At 42.2% G+C, this 18943-nt stretch overlaps 1 protein-coding gene across 1 annotated transcript; it reads right to left on the bottom strand.

The window, feature by feature from the left end:
- Window positions 1–2237: 2237 nt before the first annotated feature.
- PHF11 (PHD finger protein 11) lies at window positions 2238–18597 on the bottom strand (the record flags this gene model as incomplete). The annotated part of the gene is made up of 9 exons (XM_081999753.1): window positions 18469–18597; window positions 16770–16877; window positions 15805–15938; window positions 12645–12691; window positions 9365–9423; window positions 7842–7908; window positions 6062–6184; window positions 4370–4441; window positions 2238–2377 (listed from the first exon to the last, which is right to left on the bottom strand). Exons 1-9 carry the CDS (start codon window positions 18574–18576, stop codon window positions 2238–2240), a joined length of 858 nt encoding a protein of 285 aa, XP_081855879.1. The 5' UTR covers window positions 18577–18597.
- Between the last annotated feature and the right edge of the window lie 346 nt (window positions 18598–18943).

The raw sequence follows: 18943 nt of genomic DNA, 5'->3' as shown, positions 1-18943 counted from the left end.
TTAAATCATGAACTCCCTGGGATTGTAGAGGAGCAAATGGCATGGATATATCTTGCCACGTTTGCATGATTGTGAATGAATTTGCCATTTGCTGTGTGTAATTAACCAAGTGTATCCGGTGCTTAGAAAAGTGTGCAAAAATAATATATCCTCAAAGCCTATGCAAGTGACTTTGGAGAAAGGGGTAACTAGCAAACCTAATTGGAAGTAAGTCTTTATATTTGGGTATACCTTAATATAAGTCATAACATGTACTCTGTGTAATCTGTTCAAGCAACATTTCTAATGGTTAATGGAAAAAAAACCCTCTTTGGTGACTGCAGATTACATTGGTTTCTGCAGAGGGGAAGGGATACGCTCTTCTGAAAGTAGGGGGTATGCATTTAAGTGTTGTATAAATTTAAACTACATATAATAAAATTGACTTTTTTGTACCTGTTTGACAGCAAACTTCTTTGAAGAAAGTTCCAAGCTTTTTCTGTTACATATAGCATGGAAGTTGCTTTATTTAAAAAAAAAACAAACAACTGAACCCAAACAAAAAACAATGCCAAAACCCTATGTGATGATGTGTTACTGAATCTTACTGATTTCACTGGGCTTGACAAATGCCTGTGATCTCAATTTCAGAAAACAGCAAATTGAGTGGTAGGCACTAATTTAGACCCCTGTGATTATAATCTATGGATCTGATTTTTTTTTTCCCCACTAAGAAGTCCATATGTGCCTGTAACCTTACAGCAGGTATGTACTATTACAATAAAAATAGACTATTTCTGTTGTGCACTTTTAAGGCGTTGTGTCCCCAGGTTAGAGAAGAGAACGTGGAATTTCAGATTTGAAGTTTAGGTTAACTACAGGTCTAATTCCAGGGTTTTCCAAAGCCTAGAATTTTGTACTGTTGATAGAGGCCAGGGAGCTGCTGTCGCGGGACTTTGGGAGTTCAGTCCAGGGTAGTCTGACAAAATGCTTCCAAATGTGTTGTAAACATTTCCAATAAACATCTTGGCTTGGATTGCAAGCACTAGACTAAAGGTCGAGCCTGGTGGGGGGTGTACAGTACTTCTCCAGGCTGCTGGGAGGCTTGTCAGAAATTCAGACTGCAGCTGTACAGAAAAAGGGCTCATGTGAGCTTTCATGTCCTTCCTCTGACAGTAGATCTGCATCTTTTGCTGTTCCCTGGTAACAGCTACATCCAGGCTCCGTGTTAACAGGTGTTTGTTTTAGATGAGAGCTTTGTAGGCAGCACAGCTGTCAGTGGTGCTTGAGTCTACCTTTGTATGGAACAAGCTCAAGTTGTGGATTTTGTTACAGAGCCTGTCATGATGAGCGGTGTTTGACATCATCATTAGGGCAGTGGATCCCTCAAGTCCTGCTCTGCATGCTACCACGAGGCAAGGTGTAGTTAAACTATGCTGTGACAGCATAGCCCCATCTCTGCCGTACCCCCTGCAACAGTGGGGTGAGCAAGCATGACTAAATACACAGCTTTCTTAAAAAGGTTTTATTTCATTAACTTATCCTTTTGTAGCTAAACAATGCTTTTCTGTATTCAAACAATTTTTTTAAAGACAAAACACATGGTTGTCATATCCTTTCTTAACAGAGAAAGGAAGATACAGTCCATTGTTTGATCCATTTTACATTGTACATGGTGTTTAAGAGTATGATGCCCAACTGTTTCTGGTCTGCCTGGAAACACTGGTTCACCACTGCCCTTACAGCAGAACTAGTTATACATTAAGCAGTCACTTGAGAATCATTTAATTTAAAAAGCCAAACTCCTGTTTATAATTCAGAAGGCTTTTTTGAGTGCAAGTTCTGCTAATTTATCTTCTTTGGAAAGCCAAAGCAGCCACATCACCGCCACCTTGGTGCAGGCCACAAAGCAGCTGCAGCACACAGTCAGGAGAGGGCTCCCATTAACAGGACTTTAACGAGCTGTCTGCAGCAGCCGATGCTCCCTTCTCTTTGAGGAAAAAGTCTTGTTGAGCTTTAAAAAAAACCCCACTAAATGTGGTGTATAACACTCATTGATCCACAGTAAAATTTAAAGAAAAGGGATAAATTAAAATTATTGCAACAGTGAGGTATAAAAATGAGTAAAACACCCAGTTCTTGCTCATGTCCCTGACTTGGAGGGGGGAGAGACTGACTTGGACACTGACCAGACGTGCTCTAGGGTTTCTATCATTAGAAAATCCTAAATATTGACACCATTACAGACAGGTTAGAGGTTATTCAGACACTGTACTAGACGTACTAGCGGTGTTCTCCGGGGGAGGAAGGACGACTTCTTTTAAGTCCTGCAGTAGCTCAATCTTGTTATCCAGTCTTTTTCTGCTTTCCAGAAGTTCCTGGATTTTTTCTTCTGTTCCTATGGTGAAAAAGAAAGGGATACAAGTTTTTATTCAGAGCAGAGTTACATGCTTCGCCACCCAGGCACTGTCATCTCAAAACAAGCTACATGAATGTTTAATTTAAACCATCACAGCAAATGTAAAGGAGCTCAAAAGCTACCGGATGGCCTGCTGACCAGCAAAAAGAGGAGATGAAAGCTGACTGAGGCATTGTCCCAAGCAGGACATGTGGCAACAGGACAGAAAGCAAAACTAAGAGAAGTCACTTGTCCTTGGAGGAGAGAAGGAGAACCTCCAACCTAGAAATTGGACATTACTGATGAAGCGATAGCAGGGTCCCCTATGAGAAGTTTTAAATGCAGTTGTGTTTGCAGTAAAGCCTTGTACTGCAAAAGAACTCTTTATCCCTATATATAAAAGGGATTTAAAAAAGCAGTATCAACAGTTACAGCTCAGAGTAACCTTGCTGTGCTGACGCGCAAGGCTTTAGAACAGATTTTGCAGGATGATTCAAGAAGCGGAAAAAAAAGATAAAATGAAGAAAATGGATTGAAGATAAAGCATGTCAGATCACCCAAAATCATCAGTTCCAGGAGAATGATCAAAGACAACACAGTACTTATACTAGTCCTACTTTATTTAGTCCTAGACTTTTATGTCATCACAGAGACCCGCTAGCTAGAGCTTGGAAGATCCAAAAAAAAAAAAAAAAAAAAAGCTGGTGATTTTCCTCCCCTCCCTACAGTTTCACTTGTCACTAACATGGTTTTCGTTCCTTTCTCACTGGTTCATTTTAAGAGCTCCTCTTGGATAAGTTGTGGAACCAACCTTGGCATACATTTTCATGATTGACCTTGAAATTAAAGGTAGGCTGATGGTATCAGAAGAGAAGACTGTGTGGTACAGGAAGAACTGAGCTGCCCAAGTAGTGAGGAACTGAAGAGGGGACAACTTTTACACAAGAATCACATGGTTGTGTGCACGTAGGTGCCAATATCAAGAATTTCTCCTGTAAGCTGAGAAGAGGATGAAATAATTAATGCAGCTGTCAAAGAAACAAGTGTGATCCAGGGTTGTGTCACATGAGGAGTTCTGAGCAGAGATGTTCTAATGCCCTCAAAGGACGCACTGGTGGAACCTCATGTCAGATAACTCGGCAACACCAGTCACTCCCATTTCCAAAAAAGGAATTTAAATGCCAGAACAGGAGACTGAAGAGAGGAGCCTGGCTTTTTCAGCTGAGTGAAGGGGAAACAGCAAACATCACCTTCACGCACCAAACCTCAGTGTTAGCTAATTAAAACCCATTTCCCTTTTCACAGAGATAAATTGAAGCAGAAGTTAGAACAAGGCTGCTGTTAGAGGGGGAAATGGGAGCAAGAGACTTGCGTATCTGTCTGAAAAACAGTTTTAACCTTGTCGCTTACAATAGCTGAGACTGGAGACCAAGCCCCAGAGCTTCCTTCCACACTGGTGGTGGTACCAAGCATCCGCTCCTGCCCTTGTTTTCCTTTCACCCTGAGCATTCTCAGCTTGCTGTTCAAAGCACGTTACAATTCCCGTCAGGTCCAGGTAGGTTCTGCTCATGGCGTTTAATGCCCTTGACTGAAACACAACAGCCAGTCTGAACAGCATTCATCAGAAAGCAGCAGAGCTGTGATGCAGGCAAGCTGCGGAGAAGGAAGAGAGATAACCTGCAGAAATAGGACAGGAGAACAGCCTGCAGGGGAGGGAAGTGCCTCTGGGGCAGAGACCCTTTGGTTTTCTAAAGCTGTGGAACTGTCACTTGTCTCCCCACTTGAGGTCAGCCAGCCAGATTTGACATACTGTATTCCTAAAGATTCAGGTAGCAATGGCTTCTATTCAATTATTTATAGAACGTTGAGGAAAAGAAGTTCCTATGATTTTTTTTAATTTTAAGTGGTAATTTTATCAAAATGCTCAGAAGAGTAACCCCAATGCCAAAAACCATACCAACTGCTACTGCTCCGACAGCTTTTTTCACGTACCTGAATGAATATTTGTCAGTATATTTTCAAAGAGTCCACAGTCAAAGAGTGACGTTACTGTCTCTTCATACTCTGGGGAAAGAGATTAATTTGATTTAATATTACTGAGTAAAGGCTTACAGAACCCTCGCGTTAATGCGGGGACCTACATTAGAAGTAGCACAAAACAGTAATTATGTATTTTGTATCACAGAATCATATAACAGTTTGGGTTGGAAGGGACCTTTCAAGGCCACCTAGTCCAACCCCCCTGCAATGAGCAGGGATATCTTCAACTAGATCAGGTTGCTCAGAGCCCCGTCCAAGAGATGGGGCATCTACCACCTCTCTGGGCAACCTGTGCCAGTGTTTCACCACCCTCCTTGTGAAAAATTTCTTCCTTATATCTAGTGAAAATCTGCACTCGTTTAGTTTAAAACTATTACCCCTTGTCCTACAACAACAGGCCCATATCATACTGATTGCTTAAGGTTTTAAAATGTCTTCCTTCTCATATAATCTATATTGAGAAAGAATGGTCAATTTGTCAATTCTACTTTTTAGTTTCATACAGAAAATAGGAAAGGGGACCTACCCGTAATTCCCTTTTTGGGTCTGCACCACGTGAACAGTCCCTTTAAAAATGAGCGACATACTTAAGTCATATTTTATTTATTGCATCAGGACTGTACATGTAGCAGCAGGGCGGACCATACCAATTCCTCTTGACAGATCACGTGACGTGTGGGACAGTGCTATCACTGTTCAATGTTAAAAAACAGCCCAGAATTAGGCCTCAGCTCCACAGCTGAGGCTTCCAATGAAACAAAATACAAAATGCCTGGAGAATTCACGTGACCATTAAGAGGCTTGCTTAATGGCGAAGACCTTTGAACTGCTAACGTGTCCTGGACTTCATAACTGTTCCTGGGAGCTGCTGTCATGTTACACACAAGCTGCTCGTGAGGAAGATTTAGCCAGGTGGGACATTTCACTTCCCATGCACGTGGCTTCAAGTTACTTTGCATAAATTAGCATTCTTTATCCAACAGTATTATTCATAACTTTGTAAAGCTGGGAGGAGAATAGGAGAGGAAGGTTTGAAGTTTTATTTTTTAACTGTGTTGTGGACAAAGCAACATTAGAGTGGAATCGTCTGAGTACAAAGTGCTTCATACAAGCTAATACTTAAACCGATGAAACCCCCAAATACACACTGACAGTTGACAGTAAAGATCTAACTAATCATCCCAAGACTTAAAATGCACATATTCAGGGATTTTTCCCTCAAAAGAGAGTGCTGATATTAACAGATAGCTGATCCCTCTGTGAAGCTGTAAAAACAACACAGTCCCATGATCCAAACAAAACCTTCTGGTTCTCTTCAGGACCTCTCTCTTCCTCAGTGCCTGGAAGAAGAGGTCAGGCCAAACCTACCTATGCTTATGCCAATGGGTAAAAGGTGGCTTCAAAAATATGAAGTCAGAAGGCCTTACTAGAGCATGCTGAGTTGGCAGCTCTTCACCTCTACTCACACGGGTATACCAAAAAGTACTCACTCTCCACCTGCTGTGCAGCTGCAGAAATAAGGCAGGACCCAGTTATTTAGCATGGAAGAAGCATCTTTAGCACCATTTAGCACCAGGGCCGAGTGTCTGGCATTCAGATCAGCATTTCTGCTCCGAGAACGGAGTCCCCCGTGGGTGTCCATACCTGTTTCTGAAGTGTTGTCATCCATCAGTTTTTCCTGTGCCAGGTGAAGCGTGTCCAGCATTTCTTCAAATATGTCATCCAGAAGCCCAGCTTGCTTGCATTTCCTAAGAAAATCTATTCGGACTGTTGAAACACAAAACCACACTCTTACACAGAAGTTACCTGTGAAGTGGGCTTCACTCGCTCGCTTCAGAAACTAAAACTTGGGCTAAAGTCCCCCTTCCCATAACAAATACTTATGCAAATCCCTGGCTCCTCCAGCTACCCACTCAGCCCTTTTCAGTGGGAACAAAAACTGTGGTCAGGCACACGTAAGCATTGCGCTGGGTGTTACAATTACCTAAGCTCTAGATTTGGCTTCATTCATCAAAAGCAATTATCTCCACAACTCTAAATGTACCATTCCTAGAGCCTCCTGATACCCCCTAGTACAGGAAAGCAAGTGGTTTGTCTTGCTTTTTTATCTTCCAGCCCTCAGGACCACACCATGGACTGAACAGGCTAAAGGACAGAAAATAGCACAGGAAGTAATCAGTATTGGATTTGGTAAGAGAATTAAGGCTCCTTTTACTCCAAGTGATCCAGGCATTACATTCATTTATTACAGCCCATTTTATATGCCTACTTTGTCAGATTTGGATTCCTAGGGAAAGAACTACTTATTTTTTTCTTTATCTCAGAGCAGCAGGTCAGTGACAGGTTTCAGGAAGATCAATTCAATGGGCTGTTCAAAAAGGAAAGAGCTATCAGACAGCTCACAGAAGTCTGCCGGTCTACGTTACAAACAGTTACTTTTCACCAGAGACATTTGTGAGAAAAGAAACGTCATTTCACTTATGCTAGATGCCCTACAAGTATTCCAGGATTCTTTAGAGGTTCCCTGTTCTTTATAGTGGTAGTAAAAATTCAGAAAAAAATACTACGCAGCCACCTACTGTACAATACCATGCCCATATGCTAAGCACAGCCATGGGAAGGTGAATAATCACCACTAATGCGTTCCAAACGACAGCGTAGTCCCAACAAGCAATTGCAGCAGCACCGTTGGGGCAAAACACAAACTGCAGAACTGAAGGATGGGTCCAGTGGTTGATTTCACTGTTGCAATACTGTATTTATGCAGTAAAATACTACATTGTGTTAAGTGCCCTATGTGCACCTAGGGTTCAAAAAGTAAGACAAGCATGTGGTGGCAGCAGTAACTGTAGCAGCGTTTAGGGAGCCCCCCTGAGCTGGAGCTCCTGCTCAAGGTGTGCCAAACTCCTCTCTCACTGCTGGGTCATGGCTCAGCCCCCCCTCCTCACAGCACCTCCTCTGCTAACCCATTCCAGAGTTCCCCCTGTCAGAACTACCCCACTCTCCTTCAAGAGGGGCTCCATGCAAGGAGACCCAGGTGAAGGAGGACCAATTCCTTTTTAAATGTAACCATACTGCTAGGGAGGAGGGGGGGCCAGGCAGAGGCACCCCTGTTTGCTGGAGATGCACAGCTGAACACAGAAGCCAGGCAGAGCAGGGGCATTCCCAGGTGAATTCACCAGCTCGCATCACACAGCAAGTCTTGGCCAAAGCACAGAGTTTGTGTTAGCTGCACAATTATTAAAACCTGCACAGTCATTCTGCAAATCAGACTTCCGCTCCCTTGCCAGAGCTTGGAGAGTCACTTGTCTCGGGAGAATAAAAGACACTTCTGCAGCAGTGCTGCTGTCAACCATCTCCAAGCTCTGAACTTCAACATAACAGATCACAGTATCTCCTAGTCATTCTACAAAGTGAGTCACACCTTTATGCCTGTTGTTTTTTCTTTTTAGTATTTGTAAACTGTTTTCTTCTGTTGTCTCTTCTGTGTTCTGCAAGAAAAATCAAAACAACATATTTTTACATCATACTGATATTTACTGTTTTCGTAGATAAAAAACAGCCCCTATTTCTGTGAATACAGTCAACTTCTCCACACAGCTGACAATACTCCTCTCCACACATTCCATTTTTAGAAAGGGAAGCAAAAATTACCTCAAAGCAAGAACTCTTCAAGAAAAGCCCAACATCTGGGACACCACCCTCCTCCATTTGCAAATAGCACAGATGTTAACAAATGCCTGCTGCTAACTCCCAGTGCAAATGATGTTTAGTTCCCTAGACCTGATTTAATACTAGAAGGGATTTGAGAGAAGCAGGGAAAGTATTTTTCTTTTCCTTTGGACAGGACGCAGTCATTGTCTGCTGTTCCATGTCATACCACAGTACTACAAATAAGTCTTAAGATCTGTCACAAAATTTCACCAGCGTAAAAATGTATTGCTTACACAATGGTAAACAACTTATGCCGCAGTGATAAATCCTGGAGCCCCTTAGCTTCTTATTTGCAGTGTTTGTATTGATTTCTGAGATCGCTAGCACTGGACAGCAGCAGAAACGGCACATTACTGTGGGTCACAGGTCAAATGAATCTCAGTTATAATACCCGGAACGTAAGTGGATTTACAGCTGAGAAGTTCTTGGACACAAATAACCTACCCAGATGAGAGTACTACATGAATACTACATAAAAGCTGCCACATCCCCTCACATGACCACTCTCTAATCTCAAGACCTGGGAAAGGCAGAAGTTTTTCCCAAGGAAAGCTGGATGCTAATTCTTCTAGAAAGGAGAAATCCCAACTCCCCCAAGGGTCCATGGGAGTTCCCATGCATACTTCCGTGGAATAAGCTGTATTTACAGGTTTTCTAACAACAGCCTCTAAAACAACATCCCCTGCAACCAGAGGGATGCTTCGCTTGATAGGCCCCGAACCCTTCGGAAGGCCATCTTCACCGGCAGAGCTGAGAGCTGCCTGATCTGCAACGAAGATCTGCCACATTTACCATGAGCACAGGCTCAGAAACGAGTTAGCGCCAGTTTAAAAAGCCATGTGACTCATCAAAAGCAGTTTTTCATGGAAACTGCGTCAAGCTCTAAGCCAATCTGAGAGACATAGTACTTCCAAAGAAAGGGAGCCCCCAAAAGGAAGCTCTTTCTGTTCACATCAAGATCACAGCCACCGACTCAGCCTGGTTTGGAGGTTTGTATTGTATTTGCGCTACGTTATCCAAGGGCAGCACTGGCTCTGCCTGAAACAGCTCCACATGCAAAGGGTTTTGTTTTGACAGAATAATAAGATCAAAACAGGGCAGCTGTAAAGGAAAAGTTATTGCTTCTGTGAGGAAGTCTCTTTCTGAACACACTGTCAAAATACTTCACTTAAGAAGTCTTTTGCTGTAGTAGATGTGGGTTCCTGTTTTAGAATGACTTAAATTCAGGATTACCATTTGTTCCGTGATGGTGGAAGATTTCAATGCGTGTCTTCTCCTCTTATTAGCTGCATCTAGGAATCAAGAAACAACAAAGTAACAAGTGTACCAACCTCAGACTGACAATTTCACATCATTCAGACTCTCTCTTTCCCCAAAAAGCTACAGAAGTGAGGCACTCTGGGTGGCAAGACAAGAGCATGTTTCAGCTTCCCCAAATACCTGACATTTCAGTGGAATTCACATTATTTCTGTGTAAGAAAAATTACAAGCCTGAGCCACTACAAAGAAGTGCAAATCACTGTAGCATTAGGCTATACTGAGTTTAAAAGGCAAAGTGATAAAGCAAACGTCAGTTTTTAATGAAGATTTTAGATTGTGGCAGAGTGAACTTACTCTCCCCAGCAGCAGCACCACCTCTAGACGGTAAAAACTTCAGGCAAATTTATGAAAGATGACTGCTGATTTTTTTCAGTCAGTTCTTGTTTACATTAATAGACCCTCAAAACTAAGACTACATAAAGAATTATTTTAGGTGTCCCAAAGACATACAAATGGCATTAGGTTTTTCATCAATATAATGACCCTCCTAGAAAGCCTCCAGAAACAATTTTACTGGTAAATTTAATATTTACGCTACAAAGTGTTTTTAGTAATGTGGTATGATCCGCAAAATCATCTGCTTTCACTCTGTCCTTTCTATCAGCATGCACCACCCTGTCTCCAACATCATAACTGGCAGCTGCTGGAAACAGCTACCGCATAACAGGCAGAGAAGGATAGCTCTAGCAAGGAAGACATGGCAGGAGCAGAGAAAGCCAGAGAAGAGTTCAACCACCCACCAAAACCCGAAGGTTTTAAATGCAGTGGGGCAATATGCCCCCTTCCTATTTAACTCTACATCCTCTGGGCAGCACTTAGCAAGCTTTTTCCCATTCGAAATCATCCTATTAGAATGAGGAGTTACCATTGGTACAGGAGTTACCATTGGTACAGGAAGGCTGTTGAAACAAGTTTGGGTTTGGGGTACTTGGTGCTGTACATTTGCATTTTTCATGGCTTGAAAGGAAATCATAGCCTCTCACTTCATCCAAAACAAAGCTGGGTTGTCTAATTTGGAGCAGACTGGGAGATATTGGTGTAAGCACAAAGAGTTCCTTGCTGTCTAGCACAACATCTTTGACCTATGGCAGGATTTTCTCAGCTCTTCCTGATGTTTTGCCCAACTCTTTCTGCTCCCCACAGTGTTCTTCCACTCTTCTACGTTTGTCAGCCTTTACTCTGGGCACATCCAACATTTCCAGTTAAGCAGAGGTTGGAGCCTGTTTCCAAGTCCCAACTGCCCTCCCACCCCTGCTGCACAGAGCTGCAAAGAGGCCTCTTGGCTTCTAAGGCACCCTATCCCCTTCCAATCGCACGTCAGAGCCCTGACATTTCAGCACAGGAATGCTGTCTAGACCAACAACAAGGGGATGTTCCTCAACCCCATTTTCTCCAAGCTACCGAGGAAAACAATCCTGGAGAGGCAGCCCTTTTGTACCAGCTCCTGCTCCCACACAGCCCAGCGCTGGCTCAGCCTGCCCCAGGGGAACAGCTGAGCTACTTCACCCAAGTTGGATCCTGAAAGTCAAAACTCTGTTGTGGAGCCAATGCGCTTCCATCCCAGCTTGTCTTGCTCTCCACCCTGTGCAGACCTGCAAACACACTCAGCACAGGTGTCCCCTGCCTGCCCAGATGGGACAGGAGTGGGCCAGAGTACCTGCTACTTCAGCCAACTAACCAGCAGATATCCCTGGCAATTCTGAGTGCCAGGCATGCATCCAAGAGCTGCTCAGAGGCAGGGGACGTTGGGTTTGGGGAACAAAGTGTCATTTACCGAACTCTCACAGCTGCTCCCCACCTCCTGGGGTATGCTACTTTCTCAGATAGAGGTGAAAGAAGCTCATTCAGGAGGCAGGGCAGACACTGCCAGCAGAACCTGTCATAAACAGAGGGTCTCCAAATTAAGTGTCTCTGGAAGATCTCCTCTAAGAGAAAACTCTCTTCTCAGGGAACAGGCCATATATTGTACATGCAGCACTTGAAGACGCTAAGACCTTCAACCTCATAAGACTTAAGCCTTCCTTATGAAGGAGGTGGTCTACAGAGCTGGACTTAATTCATTAATCTCATCTCATACTGGAAACGAAGCAATCCTGGCCCTCTCTAGTACTTGGGCAAGAGACCACCTGGGACCCTGGACAGACCCAACAGACTGACAACCATTAGACCACAGATATCAAATTCATTTTAAAAAGGGAGGGAATGTCAGGCCTCAGAACTACAGGTAAGTAAAAAGCAAAACTGCTAAGTGAAATAAGAAGCTGCATTTGGTTAGTGAATCACAGCAATATCACATGTTAAACAGACTCTATGTCTAGCTAAGAAGTCCCAGACCCTATGACTAAAAGTTTAAATGATAATCACCTAACCCACACCTTGAGTGGCATCAGGGTGGAGCCAGACCTTGTCAAGAAGATTAAACAAGGTTTGCTAGACTTCAGTGGGAGCACACCACTCTTAGCATTAGTGCTCGCAGTTCAACTTCTAGGACCCGCTCTCTTTTGAGCGGGATGCATTAGGTTAAAAAATTCACAGCTTTGGCTGGTTAATTCAGGGAGACTCCTGACTACTTCTGAATCAGCAAGGACCAGGACTGCCAAATTAAGCTGCATTTCTGTAGCAAAGGAAGCAATCCTTAAACAGGTGTTGTATAACCCTTTTGTTACACTTAAAAAGCTCTTTGGGATCCTTCAGAATGAAAGGCCCTATTTAAAAAACTACTGCAGTGAATATGAAGATGAATGGAAGATGCAAATGTGAACATTTTAACGCAACTACAGATAAAAATCCCAAGGTATTACACTCCTGTAACAGCCCTCTCTTTGGCTAATCAAGTGCAAGCTTGTGCATCACTCATTAGCGTGGCTCTCATCTCTTATATGGATTTTACAACCTGCTTGGGCTACCTGCCCACACACGGTCAGAATAATTCCATGAAGGATCAGGTCCACAGTGTTTTAAGTCAGTTTTGAGGGAGATCAGGGAAGGTAAAATATAAACATTTCCTGCTTCGAAAAACCTTCTTGATTTTTGTGCATACGCATGGATCTCAACCAAACCACTCCTGCAAGGTTAGAAATCCACCACTTAATACAAAGGTGGAATAACATTTATTTTGTTCAAATGAGTTATTGACTGTAGGATGCAAACTTTTAAAATAAATGAAATCAATGAAGCCATTAAAGAAACTCACCATAGTGATTGGTCCTATTGCCTGGGTCATGTTTTGGGCAGAACACTCTAAAATTTAAGTTCAATTTTAAGAAAAAGAGAAAAAGTATTAATAAATATGTAAACAGATTTATGCTGGATGATTTTAACAGATATTTTCCCCTCTTTTCATTGAATGTAAATTGAAAGACTCTTAAAAAAATTATAAGGATTTTTGTTCAACATTACCCACCTAGGAAAGCACCTGCTGTAAAGTCACATACATGCACAAGCTTGTATTTGTACTTTTAGAGCCTCAGTGGACTCTGAACACTGAAGCTTTGAATTATCAGTTCCATTACCACACTCTGGACTTGCTCACTGTTCATATCCTGAGTCAGACACATTTCATCTGGTGTGGCAATCAAACACTGCAGCAGAGGTACTCTTATTGAAAATGTCTTATTAAATGACATTCATGCTGTCAAGATGAAATACCACAGTACTAGTATTGCTTGATCGTAGCTACTGCTGTTCTGCCCCCTTGCCCTGTGCCACTCAGGCCAGGCCCAGAACCTCTTTAGATGCATCTGCTTACCAGTCAGCTTGAACTTATAAGCCCTGCCTGACATGCTGGCACAGCCACACAGCACTGCACCACCACATATAGTACCAGTTACTTGCTTGGACATCAATGTGTCCCTCCCTTTCCCCTGCCCAGTGCTGATGAGGTGGTCCCCAAATCCTGAGGAAGTAGGGCACCCCGTTTGAGATCCAGTAGCTTAAAGCTGTTCAATCCACTCATGCCTTAAAGACTTTGGTAACATGTGAGATGGGAATATTTTCTCTGGTTCTAGGAGAGCAATGTGAATTCCTTGGAAGAGGCCAAATGCAACAAATACAGCTGGAAATACTCCTTATCTTCTGGATACAATAATGTGTAGAGAACGTGGACCAGCTTCTATAATATGCCTTTCTTACAGAAGGATCCCAAATCACTTTTTAAGCAAAATTGCTTTGTTAAGAGTGTGGTTTAGCTGATCACTACAAACCTGTTTGCCAAGGCTAATGCTCAAGTGTTTGGAAGCAATTTTTAGAGGAAACTACATTTGCTAGGACATTTTCTAATTATTGTCATTCTTTTATTTTAACAAAATAGAAGCACTGACCTTAGAAACGCAGTCTGTTTCCTTGACGAGCCATCTTTTTTTCATGAAATTCATTTTGATGCACGAAAAAACAGATTTATGCATGCCTAACAATTCTATCAGAAAGCTAAGTAGTGAAGGCACCTTATTTATACCTCTGAATTTCTAATACTGCCCTTTGGAGGTTGTTTTTTTTCCTCCCCTCCCTTTAATTCTATTCTTTCACAGTTAAAAACAACCTTCCTGAGTACAAGAACTTCTTATAAAGAACAGACAATACCTTTTACTACTCAGGCCACTTTATTTGGAAGCACTTCCTTGCTCTCATTCTTGCAAGATGGCGATACAAACTGCACTTACTTCCCCACCTCTGTTCTTACTAGCCACTTCCATAGTACTGTATGCCTTCTCTTTTTTGTTCCGCTCTATTTGTTTTGATAATCACTGCTCATCATCACAACGATGGCAACTCAGAATTTAAAAACACCATCTCTCTTTCTCGAAGGAATTCTCTCTTTTGATATGCTTTGCAGTATGTTGTATTTCACCATGAAAAAGTACAGGGGGCTGTCAATCTACATCCTTTCAAGTCTTGCTCGTCTTCTCTCCAATAATTTCAGGCTAGCTACAAATTTTGTGCTTTATTTATGCCACCGATACTGTGCAAAAGTCTTTGGGTTCAAACCCCTGAAACCTGCCTTGCCATCTTTCCATAATCCAGTCCTTTTTCATCTCTTCAGTAGAGGTTGCTACAGCCTAGTTTCCTGTATTTCTAGACAGGACAAGCAACTACTCTCACACAGTGACTTAATACAAGGCATTTTTAAGGGTCCCTCTTCCAAACCTCCAAGGTCACCAGCTCAGAAAACCACCAAATCAAACTATATATTCAACCACTTCTTTACCAGTTTGTATCTAGGCTGTTACCAGTCCCATTCATTTTTCAACACCTTGAGAGTTCAGTCTTCTTCAGCCTAAGATATCCTTTCTAAAGCTATATGATGAGAGCCATTTATTTGGTGATCATGGAAAGTTTCCATCTTTCCAGCTACTCTCTTTCATGAGCTCTGGAGAATCCTGAAGACTTTATAAGCATAAACTAAACATATCATCTTCCCCATACACCTGGGTTTACAGTCTTGCAGAAAGATGTATTTTGGACTGAGAGCCCTAGTGAAGCAGCCAGAAGCACAAGTGTTTTGATGCAAAAGGACTCATCTTCTACTACTACTGACTGCACCAGTCCACCTCTTCCTAAAACAAGTAGTGATTAGATGGTCTACCAGATTAATCTAAGACTGACATGGCCTGTGATCTCTCTGGCCTTGCACAGAAATGGTCATCAGGGGTTTTATGCACCTCAGACTTTACTATAACTACAGCACTCCAAAAGGTCCCTAAAGTCCTAATTTCTCAACCCCTTCATCTGCACCCTCCAAACAACTCGTTCCATCTACTAATGGCAATGCAGTCAGCCTGAGGGCAGCGGACACCAGGGCTAGCATGATCAGGACAGAAAATTTACTTCAAGTCTGTTTAATTGTGTTAATGCTAGCAACGTACTTGAAATATGAGAAGGTCTTTGGCGGACTTACAAAGTTCTCTGCTAGCATATGGAGGGAAAGTTACCAGAATTTGCCTAATGTGAACAGATCTAGAAGGGTTATAGCCTGCTCTGTGCTCAGACCACATTTACTGAAGCTTCTGAACCAACAGAACTTGAGAATTTCAGTGACATGAATAAAAATCTTGGTCCTTGAAGACTAGCTAGATAGCCAGTAAGGACTGACTTCCTTGGTTTTGGTCTAGTGATCTTTCAGGTGTGTTGCAGGCTCAAACACTGAACAGATTCCTTCCCACTGCTGTGATGTTTTCCTGTGAAAGGAAAATATTTCCCACATTGCTTGTGAAAAGAGGATCAAGCATCACTTTAAGAGAGGAGAACGTATTTCCTTTTTAAAAAACTTTAAAAAACACACAATTTTTAAGTCTGTCTTCCTGACACCACTACCAAAACCTTGACAACAATGAGTTAGAAAATACTTGGTTAAATACCGGTAGACTCCATTTACTTCATCTGTTTCTATTGCTGCATCATCGCAGAGTGCACAGAAGTAGTGATAACTTCTGCGACAGGCTCTTTCCTCGCATCCCACAGTAGCTCCTTTCTTGCGACAGAAGTTGCACACCTAGAACAGGATGAGGTTTAGCAAGTAAGCATTACAAACAGCTACTGAAAATCTTGCCATATGAGGCAAATACTATTCTCTGTGGGAAAAACAAATCTTTTGTTGCAAGTCTCCTCTGTATAACTCATGAGGCAAGTTCACTCCCGTAAACTCCTACCCTGGTCATTATTTCAGCCACCTTTTTGCTTTTTTACCTCTATTTCATTCTGATAAATTTGTAAAATGATGCAGAGCCATGTGAGGGCACTGAACAACTTCCAACCTCCCTCCCCTAAATCTTGCCCAAGTTATTTCAATGCATATTGATATTAGCGCTTGTATTTATGTTTTCTAGACTAACTTAGTAATGAAAAGAGTTCCACCAAGGATGTAAGGGAATAGGGCAGTTGAGGACAAAGCCAATAAAACAACCTTATATAAATAACCTTCCTTCTGCTAAAACCAGAATGTGTTTCCCTTTACACTTATGGACTGCATAATTTTGTTTCAGGCACTGGCTTTACCAAAGTCTCTTAGGAAACTTAGACTAAGGACTTGAAGGCCAGAAAACCCAACACATTTTAATACAAAATAAACTAAATTTCACCAAATATAATGTCTCTATTGGGTTTGTGCGGCAAGGTTTTGGTAGTGGGGGGCTACCCCACAACAGGCTCAACCCACCACAATATCAAATCAATGTTTCTAACTCTAAATCTGTAATTCCCCTCATCTTAGTAGATCAGAGGGACCAATTGCTTTTCTGCATTTTTTTTCAAGCATAGAATGGGCCAGACAACCTTCAGTACTATGAGACAGGACCAAGTGCAGATTCAGAAAGAAGCTCCTTACCAGCCGCTTTCCTCTCTTGAGTTCTTTCAACACTGATGCCACATCAAACCTTATATCCAGATTATCTGGGTTATACTCTTCAGATTCCACAAATCCTGAGGAAAATAACTAGAGACAAAAGAGATGATATCACGAATTAATAGAGGGACTCAATCACTAGTGCATTCCAGAGAAAAGAGAGGAAAGAAAGGAAATCTTTTCTTCTTGCACTTGCCCTACCTAAGAAAGGCTGATTTGTCTCTGTGTTTTTAAGAGGTTTCATCTTCATTGAACAAGGAGCTGTGCTTAAACCTTTTCCCAGACAAAAGAAGTTTCTCTGTCTATATACATTTCACATGACCTGAAGGTGAACTAAGAAAAGATAATTAGGTCTTACTAAGTGAACTTAGTAAGAAGTGTGAATGAAGAAAGTCTGGAAGTCCAGGCTGCCCAGAGTAAGGAGAGGCAGCTCTTCAGCTGACAGACCTCTACACCTTGAGCATCTTGTTATCTGCCCCGCTGTTCAGGCTTACAGCTGGACGCAACATTTCTCTGTAATAAAGTTTCCACACAGTCCAATGCTGACAACAGTTGACTGCATGAGAAACACAGGAACATTGTACAAAGCCTGGGAGAAACCCACAAAAAATGCATACATGCACATTCAGGCCACTTTAATTCCCATAGAAGTGCCGATCCATGACAATAACTGAGGAAGGGGAAATTCTTAGCAACTTTTTTCTAATCGCTATCTATCTATCTATCTATCTATCTATCTATCTATCTATCTATCTATCTATCTATCTATCTCCAAACGAAAGTGAGTCACCCTTACGTCAACTGGCAGGCACAGTCTGTCTGCTCAGGTGATAGCTAACTACAAAAAAGCCAAACAGTGCAGAGAAGCCTAAGGCAGAGAAATTAGTAAAGTTATTGCGCACAAAAAAAAAAAGAAAAAAAAGAGAGAGAAAAACAACATTGAAGCAACATTATAGCCCTTACAAAACCCATTTCAAACAAAACATCCAAGTAACACTGTAGAATAGGTATCAGATGTTTCTGAAACATCCTGTTAATAATAACAATAATAAAAAAGAAGTAGTAGAAAAACAAAGTTGTAAACATAAAACCCGCAAGAGTAAGAAGGCTGGAACAGTGAAAGCCAGAAAGCTATTCCAGCACTAGACACATCTCCTGCACTAAGCAACCCTCACTGAAGGGAGAATATGGTATTGGTAATCGATTCTGCACACCAAGAACCAGCTCCACTAAGATATTTTTTTTTTTTCCTTATTTTATATAAGGGACGGACTGGGAAGTTTTTTACCTTGATATACCAAGTGATGTGAATATTTTCCTGCAAAGGTTTAACTAAGTACACAACTTGCTGCGGTCTGAGAAGCTTCATCCAATTTAGTGTCTCAAGAAGACCTATTCCTACTGCTAGACTGTATGTCTGTCTAGAACCGCTGATCAGGAACAGACATGCATGAAAACACCACAAATCAACACGTCCAGCTGTGCAGCCCTGTCCTCCTCCTCCTCTCCAATATTCTGGCCAAGCCCTGTTGCTTTTCAATCTAACATAAGCTTGCTGGTTTGGGTAAACAGACTTTTAATTCATACGCCACTGTAAAGTCAAAAATAGACAAGCAGCGGAAACTTCCCCTTTAGCCCTTCTTCATTCCTCTTAGGTACCGACCACCTAAAAGCCACTCACCAGACAATCCTGATGAGCTGCAATGTTTCGCTCTTTGGCAATATACATTACAGAACCAGCCTCCCCTTCTGAACAAAACGCACATGTTCTTCTCACCATCTTCGCCATTATCCAGAAAACACCTAGAGCAGGAAAACTGGGACAAAACACAAAGCAATTGATGCAACTATCATACACCAAGCAGGATGAACAGAGGAAAGCAGAGCTTGCTAGCACTTGCCCTCTAACTGCTCCTTCACCTACATGCCCTGAACCTTGGTGCTTTGCTCCTTCAGCAACTACTAGTAGTAGAATAGGCAAAGCCCGCTCTTGGGACAGCAGCGGGATGGAAAACAGCTCCCAGGAACTCCAGCAGTTAGAGCAGGAGGAAAACTAGTTTATTTCCTCCTGGAAAGTCACTAACAAGTCATAAGGGGTAATACAAGAGTTTTCAAACTTGTTCGACAATAGCTGCTCCAACAACAGGCCCAAGAAG

Source organism: Phaethon aethereus (assembly GCF_964289735.1).
Source record: "Phaethon aethereus genome assembly, chromosome: 1".
NCBI classification, from domain to species: domain Eukaryota; kingdom Metazoa; phylum Chordata; class Aves; order Phaethontiformes; family Phaethontidae; genus Phaethon; species Phaethon aethereus.
Note: the sequence above shows the minus strand (reverse complement) of the source record. Positions and strands in the feature narration are given on the sequence as shown.